The 18,758-nt window shown below is 41.1% G+C and overlaps 1 protein-coding gene across 1 annotated transcript in view; it reads left to right on the top strand.

Moving 5' to 3' along the window:
• SIK2 (salt inducible kinase 2) overlaps window positions 1-15,799 on the top strand; it is a 109,001-nt gene extending 93,202 nt beyond the window's left edge. Inside the window, exons 9-15 of the mRNA XM_072155741.1 lie at window positions 4,168-4,332; window positions 9,841-10,084; window positions 11,925-12,209; window positions 12,331-12,482; window positions 12,832-12,945; window positions 13,281-13,372; window positions 14,544-15,799. Of these exons, the coding sequence (XP_072011842.1) occupies window positions 4,168-4,332; window positions 9,841-10,084; window positions 11,925-12,209; window positions 12,331-12,482; window positions 12,832-12,945; window positions 13,281-13,372; window positions 14,544-15,102 (1,611 nt within the window). The 3' untranslated portion in view covers window positions 15,103-15,799. The remainder of the gene's footprint in view (window positions 1-4,167; window positions 4,333-9,840; window positions 10,085-11,924; window positions 12,210-12,330; window positions 12,483-12,831; window positions 12,946-13,280; window positions 13,373-14,543) is intronic.
• The last annotated feature ends 2,959 nt before the right edge of the window (window positions 15,800-18,758 follow it).

Below are 18,758 nucleotides of genomic sequence, written 5' to 3' on the forward strand. Positions count from 1 at the left end.
CAATCGGGTTACGCACGAGCCTCTGTTCCTATTGTGCTTCTTAAGCCATTCATGAAATATTTTCGTCTTATCATTGTTGTGGCATGGAGAGGCAACATGACCTTGGTGAAGGTCACTGACAGATACCGCTGTCTCTTCTTCAGGGAATCTCTTCTTGTTAATAACGTAATATATTAAGTATTTTGCTGTTATTGTTTTTTTGTTTTTTTTTTTCCTTTGCCAATAAATTTTTTTTTGCAATGAACAATTTCAAATATTATGCAATTATATCGCATTATTACGTAACATAGCTAATTGTTATAATTCAGGAATTTTTCAATAGGGGAGGGTTTGGGTGCTCACATGAAATAGGAATTTATTCCGTAAAATGGCTTTTAGGTAGGTTTTTCACTTAGATTTTGCAGGATGTTTAGTGAAAAACAAATATTTGCACTTCTTAGTTTGACGTTACCAATCTGATTGTGCTTCCACGTACCCTTAACAGGTTAAAAAAAATTCTGCAAACAAAGGAAAAGTGGCCACTAACAGACAGGTTTACAGAATTTATATACAGGTGGTCTACTTAAGGACTTAAAGTTGACCCCTAGTTACAGACAGACCTCCCTGCCCACTGTGACATCGGGTAGCGCTCTCTGGATGCTTCACTTTAGTCCCAGGCTGTAATGATCAGCTGTAAGGTGTCTGTAATGAAGCTTTAATCCTTGGTCCAATTACAGCAAAAAAAAATTTAAACTTTGAAATTGTGAGCTACAATTATAAAATATATACAGTTTCAACTTACATACAAATTCAACTTAAGAACAAACCTATTTTGTACGTAACCCAGGGACTGCCTGTCTATCATACAGTGTAGTATTTAATAATAATACATTATTAATTAACATGGTAAAAATTCATGAAAAATACGATTTATACGGTATTTAAAACACCTCTAGGATGTATACACTAGTTTCCTCTATAGTAAATAACAAAAAAAAATGATATATATATAAAAATTATATTTAGAAGTTGAAATTCTATAGTTTTATATATTATATACTATAGAGAAAACTCTTTTAAATTGGTATAAATTGTATTTTTTTAATGAATTTTTACCTTGTTATTAAATACTGCACTTTATGATATAAACCTCTCTGTGAGTGCTCACATTTCCTTTGTTTTGTAAAAAACGTCTGTAGATCATAGGGTGTGGACGGTGGCTCAATAAAAATCTGCAAAATATGCATTAACATGCAACAAAAACTGTGTGGGAGGTTTGTACTATGCATTTGAGGTAAAACTGTTCTAGTTGCTCATGGCAACCAATCAGAGCTCGGCATTCATTTTCCCACAGCAGTTTATAAAATGACATCTGAGTCCTGATTGGTTTCTATGAGCAACTAGAAGAGTTTTACTTTAGACTTCGTATAAATCTTCCGTTGGGTCCCCAGCCTAAAGTCAGGGACACATGGGGTACTTTTGCTGCAGCTAGGAGACTGCTGGTAGCTAACCCGTAGTGATTTACAGTCAAAGCATAGTCGATGGGATTTACATACGTCACAGGTTTTAATATTTGCAAAGCCATCACGGCTAAAAGACGCTGCAGAATCAAACCTGAGTTTCTGTGAACTCGCAGGTGTGTCCCGAGCCACCTACACACGAACATAAAGGGGTTTATTTACTAAGGGTCCCACTGCCGCAGTCTGTCGGGTTTCTCAACTTTTCGGGGATTGTGCCGCACACAATCGGATTTTGGTGCATCGGCACCGGCTTTCATGCAACAGAATTCGGGGGGCAGGCTGTCGGATCAGACGGAATCGGAATAAGGATTTAACATTTAAATTTGTGTCGCATCCAATGCACTTACATGCACCGGGAGGAAGATGGTGAACTCCGGCCGACCTGAACGGGGAAGCGACACAGGCAAGAAGTCGTGACAGATGTGCATTCCAGCGGACATTCCGGATCGGGGATCGCGCCGGACCGGGTAAGTAAATAGGCCCCACAGTATGCATTCAAGGGTTGTAGGCAACAGATCCATGGTCCATTGTTTGTGACCCATCTTTGCTCTTGTGCTGGTGACAGAAAATAAGGTTTCCCTAGCCATAAACACCGGGAGGAATAAGACCTTTTCCTAAATTTGTGGCTCGGGCAGTCGGCTCACATCCGGGAATGTAGAAACCACAGCCCATAGAAATGCACGAGTATGTGCGGTGGATGCTGAAGCAGGGAAACACATGTCCCAGACAGATTTGATAAATGAGGCCCATGTGCTCCCATAGTGATACAGTGAAGAGCTGCCACACATTAACCAAAGACGAGACAGATCCCTGCGCCGTCGGGGGAATGTGGATTTTTTTTTAAACAATGAACAAAACCTACTCAATGCATGTTTCAAATTAAAGAAGTTTTCTAATGTTAGAGGAACACCTAAGGCAAAACTGATGATCAAGTCCCGAGGAGACAGAGCATTACAAAGACATTAGATATTTGCATTGCTGTGTCATGCGTTGTCACCCTCGAGCTCTGAACCAGACATAACACCAGGCAGATGACTGGTCCGAGGTGAAACTGGAGTGCTTACAATTTGGAGACTGATAACGTTTTGGAAATTAAAGGGGGAATCTTTATGCAACTTCTCCACTTTCAATTTTACATGGACCAACTATTGGGAGCTATGTAGGTGGTGCCCACGTGGATTAGGCTTTACTACTTGTAGGTCAAACGTGGCTTCAGGTTTCTATAATTAGACTTTGAAGAACCTCTTCTTTCCTTGCAAACATCCATTGTCCTATCATGGACACAAGCACAAAGTGGGTCTGGGGGCTTGGAGACGCCTCATCACTCATAGGTGTCAATAAGCCCTCTCCCAATTACTTTGAACTACTTTTTCATTTAACGAAATTACATTGCGACTTTGACAATGTCCTTGTCAGGTACCATTTTTTTTTTTTTTTGCGAATCAATTTTGATTTGTATTAAATGAATTGGTAAATTCTGGGTTAAAAAAAAAGATAGCATAAAGATAAATCTAGCCATATTAGATCCGGAATGTCAGTGGATGTATAGCTCATTTAACACACCAGATGCTACATTTCACACATTTAACTGATTATTTCAGGGCATGACTGACGCAATATAAATTTATATACTTGACCTTTTAGTTTTATGAGTCAAACCTGCTGCTGTTTACCAGCAAATGTTGCATGTAATGGGTATACGGCGCGATGCATTCAGTAACATACGGAATGTGCTGTGGGTATCATATGTTACAGCTGGTTACTATACGTCCACACACATATATATAGATATCTGCATTACTAGCTGTTATTGAATCAGACGCCTGATGGAACATGGATTGCAGCCAATAAACCATCATGAAGTCAGCTGGTATTGAACGATATCTGTCTGTGCATTTAGAGGGCACAATAACACAAACATACATCGCCATCTTATGTTATATTTTTGAGGCAGATATATAGTGCAGTCCTGCTTTGGCACAACTGTCATAACAGGGGCTTCGGACACCCATTTTTATGTTTTTTCATTAATGGTATAGGCTGGGATATATATATATCTATATGTATGTATGTATGTATGTATGTGTGTATAGGGTTACATACAAGATAGGTTCCATAGGTTTGTTCTTAAGTTGAATTTGTATGTAAGTCGAAACTGTATATTTTATAATTGTAGCACCAGACAAAATTTATTTTTGCCCCAGAGTTTCCAAATTTTTTGCTATAATGGGACCAAGGATTATCAATAAAACTTCATTACAGACAGACTACAGTAAAGCATTCAGAGAGCTTCACCAGAGGTCACAGTAGACAGATGGGTCCGTCTTTAACTAGGAGTCGTCTGTAAGTCGAGTGTCTTTAAGTAGGGGCCTGTATATATACACAAAATATGGATAAAAAAGAAAGTTATACTCTGGTTACTTATATCAGATCTGTCTTTCAATCATTTTGACAACCCCGCCGGTAGGAAGTTGCTTGAAATCTTGATGCCTGTAAGAAATAAAAAATATCCATCAATATGTGTTATCCTGGCATTCTATCATTTGTATTTTTATTGTTTTTTTAATTAGAATTTTCAATGTATGGTCCAACGCTTTTTCCATATACTGTTGATAAGTCAATTTTCCGATTGAAGTTTAAGCACTAAATTTGTCTGACTTTTTTCTAGGCAAGCACAGTGGTGTCTCCGGTGAACCTCTTGCCTCAAAATGTAAGGATGATGAGGACACCAGTTCTCCCAGAAACCTCAGCGGTGGAGCCCTTCTCTTACCCTCAGACCAGCTGCCAGGCTGATACCACATTCCTAGAGGAGGAGGCTGTGAATACACCACTGGTAAATACCCATTGTCTTGAATGTCGGGATTATACCATGTCCTCTATTGTGTATCAAATACTTTCAATTTGGTTAAATTAGTTTAAAATTAGCTAATTTTTCGCTTTCAAGCTGGAGGTCGGAGCAAATTTCTCCTTAAAATTCAAGTGTTGGGGGATAATTTAGTCCAGTTTCTGTCCCCATGTGGCACAGTTTAGTCATTTTGTGCTTGCTGTTGACTTGTCACGTCTACTCAGTGTTGTAGGAGCTTACTCGTCGGAGAATAGCGGCACCGGTCATCCAGCGATCCAACGTATTTCCGGTGGCTGTAAAAAAAAAAATGCATGTGATGTGTCATTTCCGAGCAGTCAGGTTGGCTCGATGACCCTAATGCTGGGTTTTTCCACTTTCTGTTCTTAGTGGCTACACAGTTGTGTTGATAATTCCTAAACCATCAGGTTGCTTTGATGACCTTATTTGTTGTGTCTTCTCGTTCAGTTTTCTCATGGTTTCTGCAGAGTTGTCTGAGTTGCAAACATCACTTCTTCTTTCCCAGAACCTGAGTTACACTATGTCTACTCTAAAACTGGAAGTTAGACCAAAATCGATTGGCTGGGGAAACAGAGTAAACCTGAAAGTGTAACCGTACTATTAGGAGACATTTTTGATATTGGAGAAAGAGAAGCCTAAAAAAGTTATAAAGTTATAGTTTACTACAATGCAAAGTTGTATTATATATATTGTTACTGGATTGGCCCAGGAGATCTGTGTAAAAATACCTTTGTGAATATGAAAAAATGCTTTTATAGACCAGGATTGTAACTGGACTTGGAGCGCTATGGTGCACTGTGGTGTGGGATCTCTTCACAGAACACAGCCTAGCTGCTCTAGTAGAAGCTGTAGTAGGCTTCTGGTTAGATAGTACAGCAGAGGGGGATAGGTTGGGGAGCAGTTTGAATGTAGACATCAATGAACACAGAATATGAGGACTCTACCTCAGAGAAGTACAGTTACAACTTAGAATATAAATGCATTCTTCAAAGTTCTGCTGCCAGTAACTACAGATCAATATAATTACTGGAATTTTTTAAATCAATATTAGATTGACATGGATCTAAAACTGGACACTTTGCAGTTCAATGGTTGTAGAGTTATTAAAGCCTCTTTGTAGCTTAGTCCAATTGAAGTGAAATGTGGTACAGCTGCAATACCAAACATGCCCACTATACAACATACAGTGATTGCACCCCTTTCCTAAATGCTGTGGTCTCTGCAACACTTGTCTGATCAGTGACTGTGCCCTCTCTTCTGCGCCAATCTAAAATTGATCAACATTTTGATGAACTAAATGGTTCATGGTGTACCCCTTTAAAACATGGCTTGGTTTTGTCAATAAGTAAATGACAGTACAGTCCAGTACATAGAGGGCTTATAATAAGAGATACATAACCTCCTTGTACTTTATGGCGGGGATATTTTCAGCCCAATGGTCGGCATTAGAAATCCATAAAGCTGGCACATGGCATGAAATGCGTTAGTGAATTGGTGTTTTATTACATGCACATGTTCCAGCCTAGGCGAGGGGGAGGTTATGATAGGTACATTAAACGTTGCAACGATGAACAATCACTTGAGGAGTCGTGATAGTTCAGCCTAAGAAAAAAAAAAAAAATCTCATCTGAACCGCGGAGAGCTGTAAAAACAATGTGTAATATCCTGTATTTTTAGCTTCACCGCGGGGATCCTCTCAGAAATGTGCTGCTGCTTCCACACACAGGGAACGGCAACCTCTTTTTTTAAGTGCACCAGGGGGATATTAAAAAAAAAATCATTCTTTTTTATGTTAACAAGATTAGCTCTGTCTGGGGAGCCAAAGGCAGATGCCAAAGTTGCTGGGTAAATATTTGTTAATACAGACTCCTAATAGCCCTGATGATCTAACCGTGTGCCCTCCATTACTCATCCGGCATACCAGGCCTTTATAATTACATATTACTCTTATTTTAGGTCATTTTTTTTATTTTCTCAAAAAAATTTTGCCACTTCAAAAGCCCTGACAGCTAATTCAGAATTCATAAGCCTGTGATCCTGATCCATTTGGTGTTTGTTCTTTTAGGATCCGTCCACCCAGTCAAAAGATATGGCCCCGAGAAGTTTTTACTCATACTAAGGGGTGTGGTTATGTTTTATAGCACACAGAGACACGCCCCCAGAGAAAAGAAAAGGTTACTGCCCCCTTGGCTAATATGAGATCATTCACACACAAACTTCTCAGGGGTCACATCATTGGAACGCCAGAACAGATTTGGATTAAACAAACTCCAAAATGATCAGGGGAATAGAGGCTATCCATTGGCTTGGTGATAGTTCCTCTTTAAAGTATATCCATAAGTAGCCTTAAAGGGTTTTTCTAGCCACTTGACTTTTTTAACCACTGACTTAGATAGCTGCTTAGAAGGAAAGTGAGTAATACTTGATATGCCAGTCCCCTGTTTGTCTCCAGTGATGATATTCAACATGAACATGTGATTCCCGTACCCAATCACTGATGACCTTTTTAGTGTCGACAAAAAATGTCATGTGAGGGTGCAGTCACACGTCGCTTTTAACGCATGCGTTTAAAACCGCATTGGAATAGCTGAAGTGTGATTCGCCTAATTAAACAGCTGTTAACATATGCGTTTACAAAACACAAATGTTAATGCTTGTGCTAACGCACGCGGTAACATTGTGTTAACAAACATGCGCATTAACCGCGATGTTGACGCATGCGCTAACAATGTGTTAATGGTTGTGTTTTGTAAACCCAAGTGTTAACTGCTGTTTAATTAGGCAAATCACTCTTCAGCTGTTGCAACGCGGCGTGTGACCGCACATTAGGATTCAGAAACAGGAAATTGAAGCTGAGTAGAGGGGATTGATAATGTGATAATTACCCAGATTGATTTTTTAAAATATTTTGGTACTCAATAAAATCAAGGAGGTGGACAACCCCTTTAAAGGGAACCTGCCACTAGATTTTACTTTGAAATGTCCTTTCTAGAACTCCCTCTGTGAAATTTCGCCTATAAGAAATCTCCCCCAAAGTCATGTGCAGATGAGCAGAGAAGAGTGATATTTTGCCTGAGATGAGTCAAGTTTAGTGGCTGCGGGGGGAGCGTCACTTCAGACACCCCTATCTTATGTACCTTTTGATTAAAGGGAACCTGTCACCATAGGGCTCTTTTTAAACAGGGACAGCTTGCAATAGACAGTAAACAGTACTGAGGAAACCTGTTTTAAAATATTCCATATATGACTTAGATATAGAAATATTGTATGGTAAAGTTTACCTGTCCCCCTGCCAGTTCACCCACTGAAGTCCCATGGGTTGTGCTTTACAAGGGAATAACGTTGGGCTGCTAGATTAAATTCAGCATTGGCCCGTCCTCCCGCTCATTATTATTCTCCCATACCTCCTCCCACAACCTCCCTCTATTCCCCCTCCCACTTGTGATGTAGGGTTAATCCCGGTATGCACAGTGAGCCGCAAGGCTGCTCACCGCTCATGCGTCCCTTTGCTGTGCTTTCTTACTACGTAGTTTGCTTACCTCTGCACTGCCTAGTAAGACAGCGTAGCAAAGGGACGCATGCGCAGTGAGCGGAGTCTAACCTAGGTCACAAGGGGAGGGGGAATAGAGGGAGGTTGGGGAGGGGGAATAGAGGGAGGTTGGGGGGGGGGAATAATAATGAGCATGGGGACGGACGTTATCCCTTTGAAAAGCACAACCCCCGGGACTTCAGTGGATAAGCTGGCAGGGAGCCAGGTAAACTTTACCATATGATATATCTGCATTCGAGTAACATATGGAGCATTTAAAAACATGTTTCCTAAGTACTGCTTACTGTTTCATAGGTTATCCAAAACAATGTCAGAAACCCCGTATTCTGCGTGTGATATTGGGGGCTGTCGCTTTAAGGTATAATGAGTAGAGCTTTGTACACGTATCTCCGGCTCCGCTCCTTCTGGCAAAGGAAAAGTGACATTTGGAAATCGTTTCATCAGAAGACGCGTACAATTCCTGTTTCATGAGGGAAGCTTCAGAGCTAATTGTTTAATTTCTGTCCTCATAACATGCACATTCCTCCTGTGAGAACGCCGCGGCGTGGACATCCAGTTAAAGGGGAAGGCAACGTGCGCTGGCATTATCAAGGCCGGAAAGAAATTACACGGCATAGGAGGCCCCCTCCGGTTTTGAAGTTCATAGGATCAGCTGCTCGCAGATGCAGTTTTCCTCTGGAACGATTCCTTAGTCACATCCTGGAGAGAAATGATTAAATTCCCAAGTCTCTGCCACCATTTCCTGCATGGTTTTCTTTCAAGCTCCTTCCCTGCCAAAGGCATTGTTGTCATCTCGCTGATTTGGGTCCAGCCTCGCTGATGTCAAGTTTTCAGCGGAACACTTTTCCCCCCTTTTAATTATGTAGATATAACATCATTTGCAAGGGTGACCTTGGACTCACACGAAATCATAAACTTAATTAGTTTTAGTCGTAAACGCGCCCCGTCACATAGGCCGCAGCCATTTTTGAGGGTCAGACTCTGAGCATGACTGTGCAATGATACAATACCTGCCAGGGTTTTGCATACATTAGAACGTTGTTGCCCTGCTATGGCTCCACCAAGTGCAGTACTGGCCTGTCTCCTGGTATCTGCTCCATGCTCTGGACACCGTACATTCAAACATAACTTACCTTCTTGCCACTACTCACATTGATGTACCATTCTACCTCAGCAGCTTCTGTGGGTTGTAGACACTGCCTCATGCTAAATCGTGACAGCTCCAAAGCTTTTGAGGTTACAGGAGGGAATCTGTATTAAAGGGTTTGTCTGTGGTTGTATTAGTATGTGGAAAGCGGATCTGCTTGGGGCCCATAACAAATAATAAACCTATACATACTGCTCCACACTCCACGGTCACTCTGGTATCACCATTCCCAATCCTGATGCATTCCAATATCTGTGAATCTCCTGACACTAGTAGCAGAGGGGTGGTAGAGGTGCGTTCCCTTTAATTTTGCTTTCTTGAATAAAGTGATGCTCCCATATTCAGGGGAGGGTTGGTTGAGGATAACCTGTATTTACTGTCCGTCGGTGAAGCCACTCGGCCAATCTGTGGTCATAGCAGTTTCTTATCCCTTCTTATCCCTTTACTATGCTCTTTGAAGGAAAGTGATGCTCACAGTTGTTGGTTGGTTGAGGTTAACCTGTACTTACCGCTCCTCAACCCTTTCCTCTTCCTGTGTGTCTCCCGACATGACAGGAAACGGTAAGGGAGGCTACTCAACCAATTAGCAAGTGAGGCGGGTCTTGGCCATAACCACTGATTGGCTGAGCTGTCTTCTTTAGTGTGTATGGGGAGCGGATAATTTTCTTTCACCTTCGAAGACATTGCTTGCTTTATGCAATGTCTACATATAATGTTTACAACTCCAATGTATAGAGGATCGGAGACTAATTCTAACTTTTATCTTGTGCTTTACCTACAGGTTAATGGCTGCCTCATGGATCCTCTACCCCCTCTAGCAATGAGAAAGGCTTGCCAGTCTTTGCCTAGTAACATGATGGAGACCTCCATCGATGAAGGAATTGAGACCGAAGACGACTCTGAAGACGATCCTGCTGCAACTTTCGCAGCGTTTCAAGGCAGACGTAGTGGGCAAAGGAGACACACTCTGGCAGAGGTGACCAACCAGCTGGTGGTCTTGCCAAGTATGGCACCAGATATGGAAGGTGAGTGAAAAATAACTTATAATAAATTATTTTTCAAAGCATTATTCTGGTTTCCCATTGCAGAACCTGACACCAGGTATCCTTATGTATAAGTAGATTTACCTATAGTAGCTTAGATATCAGGTTTAGGATAGTGAGTGCCAGTAGGGCATGTAAAAGAAGCCATAACTTTTTGTTGTAGACTAACCAAATCGCCCAAATTCTGTTGTATTGATTTTATCCAGTATCTATTTACCTTGCCCTAACAGCATTGTAAATTAGTCAACCAATCCCATCGTAACCTGCAGGTCTGGATGACTTTTCTTTTATGTGTATGATGACCATTAAGCGTTTTTTCTAGGCTAAAAATATTGATGACCTGTTCTAAGGATAGGCTGTCAATAACACATTCTATTTCCACGGAATTTTGTTAAATCAGGAATTTTATTTGTTTGCTAAGTAGAATGTTATCGGTTGTAGGCGTACGGATTCCCTTCACAGCTATTAGAATTTTTCTAGCTTCATTTACATTCAGCCTTTGTGCTATCCTTCAGCTAAATATGTTCAGTCAAGGGCTGTTTTATACAAGTGCCGCTTTTCATTGATTTGCCTTGAAAATTTTGCCAAGACCTCCAATGATATTTAAAGTAAAGGTGACCTCCACACATTAGACATTGACCGCTCATTCATCAAAACATGTGCAACAATAACAAGTATGTTTGTATGGGGGACTATGAATGGTTGTGAAACGTTTATATGGCCTCGCATTCTGCCATGAAAAAATAGCTCGTCACTATAAATTCTAGTTCTTGAGTAATGAAGCTAAAGGGGTTTTTCACCTAAGTGTAACCAGCAGGCCCAAAATGTATGATGGATGGAGCAGACGATCTGCCCAGCGTTGTGGGACAAATTGTTGCAACTGCTGGAGAAAGCATTTGGAGTTAGGTTTCCATGCTAACCAAAAATTTGTCTAATGGGGCATGTGGGGAGCATGGAGTTGCCCAGTATGGAGAAGCTGTCGATGTAAAAAATTCTGTATTTTGTACTAAAAGCCAGACATTGGCTGGATTTTGACCCACCAGACAAAGTGGCTGAAAGATTTCTGAATGTCACTGTCCAGATAGAGTTGAAGGTCTATATTAAAAGGGGGTCAGTAAAGATGTTCGAGAAGCCATGGAGCTAATGGATTGGAAGCCGGAGAATGGCACCAGGTACTACTTAGCTGGGTGGGACTGCATTCAGGAGGATTTTTGGACATAGGAGAAAGTGAATGGTGTGGAGTGATTGGTTATATGACTGTGGAGGGACAGACTGACTGCGAAGGGAGGGGGGTTGGGAATTAGGGGGTGTTTGGATAAAATACTTGTACTTCACCTTTTGTTATTCTGTGATAACATGTATGGAATGTATATTTCATGGACATGTGAAACTTTAATAAACATTCTTTGGTCAAGTGATCACTTAAATGAAGTGTATCTGGTCTCGAAAACTCATGTCCAGCTACCAATATAATGCATTGTCAACATCTGCGATCAGTTATTTCCTTCAGTTATTCTGATCCAAAATCATGAATGGTTGGATGCACAGAACAGGTGCTCGTCTTTCCATGATCCTTTACCTCTGTATAGTCACTGTAAAACGTGCACCTGTTCTGTGTGTTCAACCACACCAGGTTTTGGCTCAAAAGTAATTATGGAAATAACTGAAGACCTAACAGAGATATGAACCGGTCCTTACTTATTGTAACTGTCACTCATTATGGGGTCCTGAGAAGCCCCGAGAGTAGTGATGTTGGCTTCTGTGAAATCTTCGAGTAAAGACTGTGGTGGACTTCATTCATGTATCTCATCATGTATTGCAGGAAAACTTTTTACTATTGGTAACAACCCATCCCTGGGAAGTGTAGACTCTGAATATGACATGGGATCTGTCCAGAGCGATCTCAACTTTCAGGAAGATGCTGGAGCTCTAAAAGAAGTGGCTATGGCTAACCAGTCTGTCACCAGGCTTACTCCTCCATACATTGGTTTACGGCCTACCAACCTGGCCATGCCAGCCATGTCCACTCAAAAACGTGAAGCACACAACAGATCTCCAGTCAGTTTTCGGGAAGGAAGACGGGCTTCTGACACCTCACTTACACAAGGTAGTGTTCATATTCCATCAATAATTTCATCCTTCATTTTTCATCACTGGTTGTGGGAACAGGAATGGATTTGATTTTCTATCATTTATGTTGTTTTTGTATTTTATTTTTCGATCTTTAGGAATCGTTGCATTCCGGCAGCACCTTCAGAACTTGGCAAGAACCAAGGGTATCTTGGAGCTCAACAAGATCCAGATGCTGTATGAGCAAATGGGACCTACAGAAGATCCAAATCTTACAGCCCATAATCTACAGGACCCCAATCACCCCCAGGTATAATGTAAGCCATGCTGGGATAACCTATTGCCCTTACTATGCTAAATTAGGGGTTGACCTACCATTGACTGGAATTGGGTATTCCTGGATTTGTCCTTAGATCAGTTCAGGAGGGTCTGTTTTTGGAAGAAGTAGTGGCCACTGTACCTACCACTGGTTAGTCCTTTTGGTAATTTATTCCACCGAAGATGTTCTATATCTAATAGGGTGGTTGACGTACTCTGCCACATAGACAAAGCTGGCAATGAAATCTGAGCTATTCCTTTTATGTTGTATTTAGGTGTTTATGATACATCTGTATATTCTATTATGAGTTTATCGCATTCATCTGCCTTTGTTTTTGCAGAATAATCTCTCCGCACAACTTCAAAATATTTCAACGTTCCCTAATAACCTGCAACCTCAGCTACTGTCCAGGCGTCAGAGTTTGGAGACGCAGTATTTACAGCACCGGCTGCAGGTAGGATATGAGGTTGTATCTGTATACGATGTGTGAATAGTCAGTTTACATGTAGGCTTTGTACAGGGATGATGATTCTGTACGGATGCTAAGCTTAGTTCTGTATGTGGACATAGGAGCAGAGCTCGGTCACGGGTATTAGGAATATAGTTGGTGACCTACTTGTAAACCCGGTGTGTAGTGACTAACACTAATCCGCTGATCATTTACATGACATTTATGTATATTTTTATACCATTTTGTTTCCTTATCATGAATCCTAGTTTACCGCTTCAGGTTTCTTGTTCACATGTATTGCTTCCCATTGTCAATAAGTTTATTGCTTTATTTTACAGAAAGGGACTCTGCTGGTGAAAGCACAGAACAGCTGCCCCCTATATTGTAAGGAAACACCCAGAAGTTTGGAGCAACAGCTTCAAGAACATAGGTAATCACACGACCCAGTACATGCTATATAAGAAAGGATCGGGAGTGCTGAAATAATTGTCCTGAATGGTGCATGTCGTAACAGTAACTTTTATATTGCTTCTTTTTCCTATTTGTTTGCGTCCCCTCTTTCCTGCATTGAGCAGTGTATCTCAAAATTCTACATTGTAGACAAATAAGGGAAGAAGGCAAAGCATAACTCCTTACACAGCTGGGAATATTCCACTAAGTATTCAGCTGTGTAAACACACAGCTCTATATAGTGACCACCTGTTTGAAGATAGCTCTAACTAGTGACTGTGTCTGTAAGAGACTGCTCTACCTAGTAACTTTTTCTGTAAGGAGATATCTCTACTTAGTGACCGTGTCTGTAAGGAGACATCTCTTACATAGTGACTATGTATGTATAGAGATTGCTCTCCGTAGTGACTATGTCTGTAAGGAGCTAGTTCTACCAAATGACTAAGTCTGTAGGGAGATAGATCAGCCTATTTACTGTTAGGAGACAGCTCTACCCAGTTCCTGTGCCTGTTAGATAACTGCTCGACCCAGTGCCTGTGTCTGTAAGGAGACAGCTCTACCCAGTGCCTGTGTCTATCGGGAAATAGCTCTTCCCAGTGCCTGTGTCTATAAGGAGTTACATTACAAACTTTCTTAGCTTCTCCTTATCTCCATCAATTAAGCTGATTTTTACACACTGCTAATTGCAGGAAGGAATGAAAAAAGCTGAAAGAACAAGAGATTTTTTTCTCTTGTATAGTATGTAACAAGGTTTACCATTATGATTTGCCAGATAAAAAATAGTTTTACAAGTTTTGTTATGCTTAAACTGTAAGCTATAAGTTGTGAAGGGGGGAGCCCTTTTTACAGCTCCCTCATGTGTACACATTGCCAAAGAGCTCTGCATACAGAAAGGTAAACTTTTTTTATGTAACTTACCTGTTTTCAGAAAAAACTGTTTTACTATAAAAACTCTCGGCAATGTGCACACTATTCTCTAAGGGGACACGGGGGAGCCAGAAAAAGGCTCTTGATGACAGGTTCCCTTTAAATTTCTTATTTTTGGGGTTTTTTTTTTAGCAATGTATAGTCGTATTGTTCTGCTGTCTTCCATTTATGTTTTTACATTTTTTGCCATCAAAGAGTAATTTGTTTCACTATTAATCACACAGGCTTCTTCAAAAGCGACTCTTCCTGCAGAAGCAACCACAACTACAGGCGTATTTCAACCAGATGCAGATAGCAGAAAACACTTACCCGATGCAGGGGCAACAGCTCCCATTGTCACACCAGGAGTCCGTGCAACAGAACCAGTTCAGCTTGTCTCAGCCCCTGAGTCCAGTATTGGAGCCGGCATCTGACGAAATGCAATACGATCCATTCTTAAGTCAGTATCACAAGCTGCATTCCCAGCAGATGCAACACATGGTACAGCCCAGCCAGCCGCAGGTCCTAACTCAAGTTCACATGCAGCAGCCACCCTTACAGTATGCCTACCAGACATGCGAACTACCCGGGGTGCCAACACTTGAATCAGAATATACAAACCCTTGCCAGTATTCTCTAGATACAAGTCACCAAGGTGGAGTGGCATTGCACGAAACCCAGGGTAGTCCTACGGGCCACGATCCTCAAACATCTTATAAAACGTTGAACCTCAATGAGCCTTATGACTGTGAGATGATGGAAACTGTAGACTCTCAGCACAGCGGCTACGTTCTGGTCAATTAGTCTATCGGAAGGTTCCTGTATTGTAACGACGTAGGAGGAGAAAGTTTACTTGTAACTACTTTTTTCTAATGCTGGAATGAAGAAGAAGTCTACTTGACAAGGAATCGGGCGGAGGTCGTGAGGGATTTCTCAAGTCCTGGAGAGGAAGACGTCCTGAAAGGAGAACGTTTTACAGATCTTCTAACGTGGACCTTTCCAAAAATAACCCACCAAACTCTTGCTACTAGATTAGCACGCTGGTCCTCCGAGGACCTGCAATATGGAGCTCTCGTGTGTGACGAGGCCCCATCGAAAGCAATATAGTTTTTGTTTTTTCTTCAGGAAGTGACCCTGACATTCAAGTTCAATCCAAAAACTTCTTCTAAATGGAAAACTTTTTATTCTAAGCTACTGAGATAAGCACCTTCCCAGAACAATATGGAGAAGCAAAGAACTTTGTGAGCGCATTACTACACTACTGTTTGGGAGGTACACGCGTTACGATGAGCCTCGACAGACTCGGTGCGATGACCTTGGACTCGTATTTTTTTTTTTTTGGACTGAACAGAAAAATAAGCTTCCCATATTTCATGGACAACGTGTGTTTTGAGATCTTAGATAAGCGTCTGGCAGTAGATGTTTCATATGTTGGTGGTAGACTTTCTGTCTCGTTCCCTCCGCTTGGAGGTACAGGAGGTTTTCGGGGGGGGGGGGGGGGAGGGGAAAGACACAGTCGTTACGAAACTTGTCAATTTTTAGCATAATGAAGAAATAATAATCTCAACTGTGTTTTCAGGTCACAGTAATACCATATGTTGCTGTTTGTCGACAAAGCTTTGTACATTTGGTAAACGATTTAGATTTTAGTCAGGAAAAAACTCAATACGAGCTACAAAAAACTGTGTGATATGTGGTAGTTTTGTGCCTTTATAAGTTCATTTTTTTTCATAATAGAGATATAATTTTTTTTTTTTTTTAATTTTTCTTTTCCCCGGATGAAACCCAGTTACGTTCGACCATCCCCCTCTCCATTTCTATCAATGCTACATCCAAAGTCGATTCAGAGTTTGTGTGTGTGTACGTCTGTTCCACTGTGTGGAAAGCAAAAAGCGTTGAATTCAATGGGTTTTTTTTTTTGGTTTTTTTTTGGTTTTTTTTTTTCCGATCGCTCGTTTGTAGAAAGGAAAATGTTTTAAAAGATGAAAAAGTATTATAGCAATATTTAATTCTATTTAATGTCATGAACTGTTGATATTAACCGTGGCAAATTGATGTATCACGAAGAAGCTGGAGTGAGGGAGTCGTCGTACCCTACCTACCGATGGGAGTAGTATTCGCTATAGGTTGCGCTAGCTAGAGACGTAACCTCGGATTTAGTATACCTACCGGATCACATGTTGCACTTTCTGTAGAAGTTGAAGTTTCGATATAGCCATAACGTGGTAGATTGGTCGATGATATCACCACCATTTTCGGAAAAGAAGGACTGTATGATTATATTCATTTACTTCTGCCCCATCCCATATCAATGTATACACATCACTTGTGTCCCTTCCAGGTCACATAACACTAATTCTATGTATATGTGCACATTGTACTATAGTTCAATGAGAAACTGCATGGGAACATGACATTGGTGGCTCTCCCAGCATTCATTTCAGAGCTATGAAGCGAGTCATTTCTATACATAATTGGACTCGGGAAGTCATCGGTGCCATGTTCTGCTGTGGTTTTTTTTTTCTTTGGTATTGCCAAATGTGCACCCATACATTCTATAGGGGGTGTCCGAGATATGAAAAAAAATGTCTTCTGTACAGTTGTGTCTGATATTTACCGTATTTTTCGAACTATAAGGCACACCGGAGTATAAGGCGCACCATCAATAAATGCCTGCTAAAATATCTAGGTTCACATATAAGGCGCACCGGATTATAAGGCGCACCTGATTATGAGGATGAATGACCAGCAGATGGCAGACCTGTGCACAGTTCAAGGCAGCTGTTGTCTGCAAGTACGGTTCATATATAAGGCGCACTGGGCTATAAGGCGCACCTTTGATTTCTGAGAAAATTAAAGGATTTTTAGTGCGCCTTATAGTCCGAAAAATACGGTAAGCTTATTTTGGAACAGGGTGTCTGATATTAAGGCCACATGTTATAGAGCAGAAGAAGCTAAATAGATTGATGTATGGCTTTTCAGAATACAGATTCAGTAGGTTCTACCTGTCACTTATTCATTCACATGTCTGTTTATAAAATGCCTGGGTGGTGGGTGGGCCTAGTCAGTGATAGAAATGGTACTCAATCTGCTCAGCTCCTCCTGCTCTAAAACATCCTTCCTGCAGGTAGGACACCATGTGAAATCTGCTTAGCTCCTCTTGCTCTATAACATGCTGCCTGCAGATATGAAACTTTGTTCAATCTGCTTATCCCCTGCTTCTCTATAACATTTTTCCTGCAGATAGTACACTATGTACAGTCTGCTGAGCTACTCCTGTTCTATAACATTCTGCCTGCAGATAGGACACTATGTACAGTCTGCTGAGCTACTCCTGTTCTATCACATGCTGCCTGCAGATAGGACAATTAATATGCTCAGTTCCTGCTGCAGATAGGACACCATGTAGAAACTGTTCAGTTCCTCCTGCTCTATAACATGATGTCTTCAGATAGGACAATTAATATGCTCAGTTCCTGCTGCAGATAGGACACCATGTAGAAACTGTTCAGTTCCTCCTGCTCTATAACATGATGTCTTCAGATTGAAAACTATGCTCAATCTGCTCAATTGCTTCTGCTCTATAACATTCGGTCTGCAGATAGGAAGTCTAGATTTAATAGAGCAATGGATTTTATACCAGGGATCTGAGCTGCGATAACCTTTTTTTTTTTTTTCCCTAATCTTGGACAACCCCCTTATACTGACCACCACCAAAGGCTTCCCGTTAAGTTACTGACATTGACAAAACAAGGACAAACATATAAAAATCACTTCAGGTGGTCGAGAAATCCAGTCCATGTGTCGGCTACAGTTCCTAGACTGACTTTTCTGAACAAAACTTATTGCATTTATATTGATTTATGATGCTGTGGAATTTCGGGCCGACCCCAGGTTCTGTACTGAAGAGATTCTGTGAGTATGGGACAGACTGAAAGCTTCATAAATCACTACAATGCTGTAAGTTCAGTTCAACCAATCTGTGCCCTTCGTAGAGAACAATGTTCTTTGGGACTACAAATGAATAAGGTTCTGGGAATAAGAGTTTCTATTCCCCAAACCTGATTCATTGTTCTAGGACTGAAGTTATTTTTTAGAAAAATCTGATTAAAAACTCTGTTGAGAAGAAGAATGGCCGGGGGCTTGACCCGCTACCTTCCCTCATCCTCGCTGCTAGAACCGTACCGATCCAGTTTATGTGATATCGGTCACCATAGATCAGCCTAGATGTTACATTTTTGGTGCTGAACTTTGGGCAAAGAAGGTGGCAGAGCGTCCTGGCAGCACTCGTGCCCCATTTTTCTTACTGACAATAATAAAGTTTTGTTAAAAAAAAAAAAACGCATTTAGATGAAGGCGTAAAAAGTCAACGAAATGGTCAGATAATTGCAAGGTACAAAGAACCGCGTTTAGGATTTTCTTCTTATTTATGAAATCACGCATTTGTTCACGTCTGAAAA

This window comes from Engystomops pustulosus, chromosome 6 (genome assembly GCF_040894005.1).
Source record: "Engystomops pustulosus chromosome 6, aEngPut4.maternal, whole genome shotgun sequence".
Classification (NCBI taxonomy): domain Eukaryota; kingdom Metazoa; phylum Chordata; class Amphibia; order Anura; family Leptodactylidae; genus Engystomops; species Engystomops pustulosus.